The 3,998-nt window shown below is 47.0% G+C and overlaps 1 protein-coding gene across 1 annotated transcript in view; it reads left to right on the forward strand.

Moving 5' to 3' along the window:
- PHACTR4 (phosphatase and actin regulator 4) overlaps positions 1-3,998 on the forward strand; it is a 60,585-nt gene that overhangs the window by 47,516 nt on the left and 9,071 nt on the right. Inside the window, 4 exon segments of the mRNA XM_015409202.1 lie at positions 413-630; positions 1,568-1,664; positions 1,666-1,716; positions 3,223-3,278. Of these exon segments, the coding sequence (XP_015264688.1) occupies positions 413-630; positions 1,568-1,664; positions 1,666-1,716; positions 3,223-3,278 (422 nt within the window).

Raw genomic sequence — 3,998 nt, forward strand, 5'->3', positions numbered from 1 at the left:
TCAACAGTGGGATGGCTTCTAATGTCCTGGCCCCACTGGTGGACCTCCTGATGGCACCTGGTATTTTTGGCCACTGTGTGACAGAGTGTTGGACTGGATGGGCCTTTGACCTGATCCAACATTGGCGTCTCTTATGTTCTTAAGATTAGTAGCCATAGTGTGACCACTTATGCCTCAAAGTTAAAAAAACAAAAAACCCAGCTTGGTTGCTGTTTTTTACTTTATCAGACTGCACTATGGCTTGACTTTCCATAGGTACTTGTGCAAACTTAGGGTTTTTTTTAAAAAAACCTTCTTTTTAATTTTTTTATTTATTTACTTTATAATCCACCAGCTGCGACTCATAAATACAATGTAAAAGAATGGTGTGTAAATCCTTAAAGTGTTTTAGTAACTTTTGCTGTTTCATTAGTCCAGATGATGATGAAGAGGTAGAGGATGTCCAAGAAGACGAGCACCATTCCAGTTCCCATGTTTACATTGGGGAGGACCCGACAGTCACAGTCATCCCCAGGCTAGCACTGCAAACAGTTCAGGATGAAGAAGAGGGGCCCAGTGACTCGGACTCAGAGGGACCTGTTCTGTACAAGGAGGACTCAGAGGAAGATGATGACGATGAAAGCCATAACAGTAAGAGACTCCCACCGTGGGAATAAAATCCACAAGAATGTCAGAGGGTCTCTGCTGGATCAGACCTAAGGTCCCTCTGGCCCAGCTGCCTGTTTCTCACAGTGGCCTTTCAGTTGACACCGAGAAGCCCACTATTAGGGCTGAAAAGCCATAGCCCTTGCCTGGCTGTTTTTGTGTTTTTAGCCCACTTTAGAGCCAAAAATCAGATCTGAAAGCAGCTTGTGGTAGGTAAAACAATATGCAATTTAATAGTCAAGTACTTTTGAGAGGTTATTAGTAAAGACTTGGTCCAGAAGGGGGTGCCTTCTCCCTCTGCCCTCGTGGATGACAGTGAGGTAGGTTAGGCTGAGGGTGTGTGCTGGCCCCATGGTCACCTAGCCAGTTTCTGTAGTACAGTGGGCATTCTAACCTGGGTCTCCCAGATTTTGGATCTACTGCTAATGTGTTCCATTGTGTGCCTTGAGTTCTAGTATTCTCAAAGAGAGAAGATAAAGCTATCACACTCCTCTTGATTTTAACCATACTGTTCAAATGTTTATAAAACTCATCGCCCATAAGCCCCTATCCCCATAAGCTAAGTCTTCAAGTCTTCAGACTGTCTTCAAAGGGAAGGTGTTCCAACCCTTTGGGGTTTTTTTGACTGACTCCCACAAACCTTTTACAATATCCTTTGTGAGATGGGGTATCTAGAACTGTGCATGATATTGAATCGGGGGCTGCACGTCCCACAAAGATGAAAAGTCACGAGGGTTGTCCGGAATCTAAAGGGCAGCCTACCTCAGTGCATGTTCTGCATTGACTTTGCAGCGGTGGCAGTTTCTTTCATTTCATGTCCTATACTTACAATGGTAACAGTAGACTGAAAGAATTGGAATAGATGTGGAGGGGCATCACTCTTGATTGATTAGAGATAAATATTTCTCCCCCCTCTCTGCAGGTGCACTAGCCAACAAGGTTAAAAGAAAAGACACCCTTGCCATGAAACTGGGCAACATGGCCCCGCGGCAGGAGTTACAAGAAGGGAACACTTTTCCTCAAGGAGGAGTGGAATGAAATCCGACAGCAGATCGGGACGACGTTGATCAGGTAGGCAGGGCAGAAGAAAATGTGATCTGGGGCAGGGGGCTATAGTATGCATTTGGGAGCCTGGGAGCTGTCTCGGGGGGAGACGTGGGTACCCTTTCTGAAGGATGTCACTGCACTTAGCACTTATACTGATGCCACTGCAAAACCTGCTGAGGTTGACTTCTGGTCCTAGTTTGTTCACGGGGCTGATTTTTCGAGACCAAAGTAGGCTGTGGCATCTGGTATATCTTCCCTGCAAGTATCAGAAGCACTGGCACAGTTATTTGAACATGCGTTTTAACATCTTTTCCCCATGCGGGTTAAAAAACCCTCTGCAGTTTCTTAGGCTGAAGGAGCTAAATAGGTGCTGGCACATAAGGAATGGACCCCTGGAACATCTTGCTTCTACCTTGTTAATTTCTGCTCAGCCAAAGTAAACCCCAGCAAGTTTGCTTCTGGGTCATGGAGGGGACAGAGCCCAAGCATTTCACCTGATCCATACAGAAATTACTTGCAAGAAATGCCCCAGTCTAGATCAAGTGGCAAGCCTGGGGCATTTGTGCCCCCTGCCCTGAGTTCAAAGAAGGCTGGTGCCCACCTCCTCCTGCTGACATATGCTGGAAAATCACCACTCCAACTTACTTATTGAACAGCATGCCAGACACTTGCTCACAAATGGATTCCTTGGGAAGAACTCCCGTCTTCGATTTCCCCAGTGCACGTGGACAGATCTATTTGTAAGCTTTCTGCAAAAGTTCCAGTTTTCTGGAACTTTCCAGATGGAAGCAGTAGTTCTTTAATGTGGTGCTGACTTCTGTACACAACAGATTCTGGAAACTGAATGTTACTTAGCAGTATGAGCTGGGGTAGAGTACCCTGACCTGGATGGCCGAGGCTAGCCTGATCTCATCAGATCTCAGAAACTAAGCAGGGCTGGCCGTGCTTAGTGCTTGGATGGAGACCACCAAGGCATTCCAGGGTCACTGTGTGGGGGCAGGCAATGGCAAACCTCCTCTTAATGTCTCTTGCCTTGAAAACCCTACGTGGTTATGATAAGTCAGCTGCAGCTTGACGGCACTTTCCACCACCAGCAGAGTGTACTAATTGTTTCTGGGATGTCGTGAGGTAGGAATCCAGTACAGGCATGTTACTGTTATCTCCCATACATTGGGCTGGGTCCTGTGGATCTTTTCCACCAGTGGAAGCACTTTCCTCCAGCAGGTGGAACCTTTCCCTGACATAAGACTCTTAGAAGAGCATTGGGGGTGGGGGAGGCTCCTTCCCTCAGTGGAATGCGCCTCTGCGAGTGGAACAGAGTGAAAGGGTCCAACCCATTGCAATTCATTGCGTTAATACCGAGCCTGAGAAAGGGATGCCTAACCCGTCTTTGAGACTTATCTTTTGAGTGTGAGTGAGGTGGAAAGCTGCATTTTACCAGTGGCCACCACCAGAGAATGTGCTAGGTTACTGGTCACTCTTTTCTGTTTGCCCTAAAATGTTGCATTTGTGGTTCTGTTCTTAAATTAGGCGGTTAAGTCAAAGACCGACAGCAGAAGAGTTGGAGCAAAGGAATATCCTTCAGCGTAAGTGAGAGCCGATTTGCTAACTGCTGTTTCTTCATCTTACATGTAGTGCTCCAGACTAGCTTTATCTTGGAAACTAAGCAGGGTCATCCCAAAGAAGTCCGGGATCATTATGCAGAGGCAGGCAATGGAGAACCCACCTCTGTTTGTCTCTTGCCTTGAAAACCCACATGGGGTCACCAGCAGTGTTCCCTCCAAGCTGAGTTAGTGTGAGCTAGAACACAATTTTGTAGCCTCCGGCTCACACATTTTTGTCTTCGCTCAGGAAGGATGGCTCCAGAGCAAACTAATTTATGCAGTAACCAAATCGTTCGCTCACAACTTTAATGCCAGGAGCTCACAAAGTAGAATTTTTGCTCATGAGACTCCACAGCTTAGAGGGAGCATTGGTCACCAGAAGCTGGCTGTGACTTGACGGTGCTTCCTGCCACCTGGCTGCAAGGCATTGTCTTTGGCTGCTATCCCACAAAAACAGAGGAGAGACTCCACAGGCTATACCTGCCATGCAGCATTCTTGCTTGCCCTGCCTCTTCCTTGCACTGGAAAGTTTCATTAAGTTCCCAGGATGCTGAAGGGATGCTGTAGGTGACCTAGATTGCAACTAATGAATGATGTTTCAAAGGTAGGGCTTGCCACATGAGGGCAAAAGCATTTTTGGTGTTGGTGGGAGTCAGGCAGGAGTTCTCATCTTTTTAACAGAAAGGACTCCCCCCCCCCCCT

Source organism: Gekko japonicus, unplaced genomic scaffold (genome assembly GCF_001447785.1).
Source record: "Gekko japonicus isolate JY-2015 unplaced genomic scaffold, Gekko_japonicus_V1.1 scaffold167, whole genome shotgun sequence".
NCBI classification, from domain to species: domain Eukaryota; kingdom Metazoa; phylum Chordata; class Lepidosauria; order Squamata; family Gekkonidae; genus Gekko; species Gekko japonicus.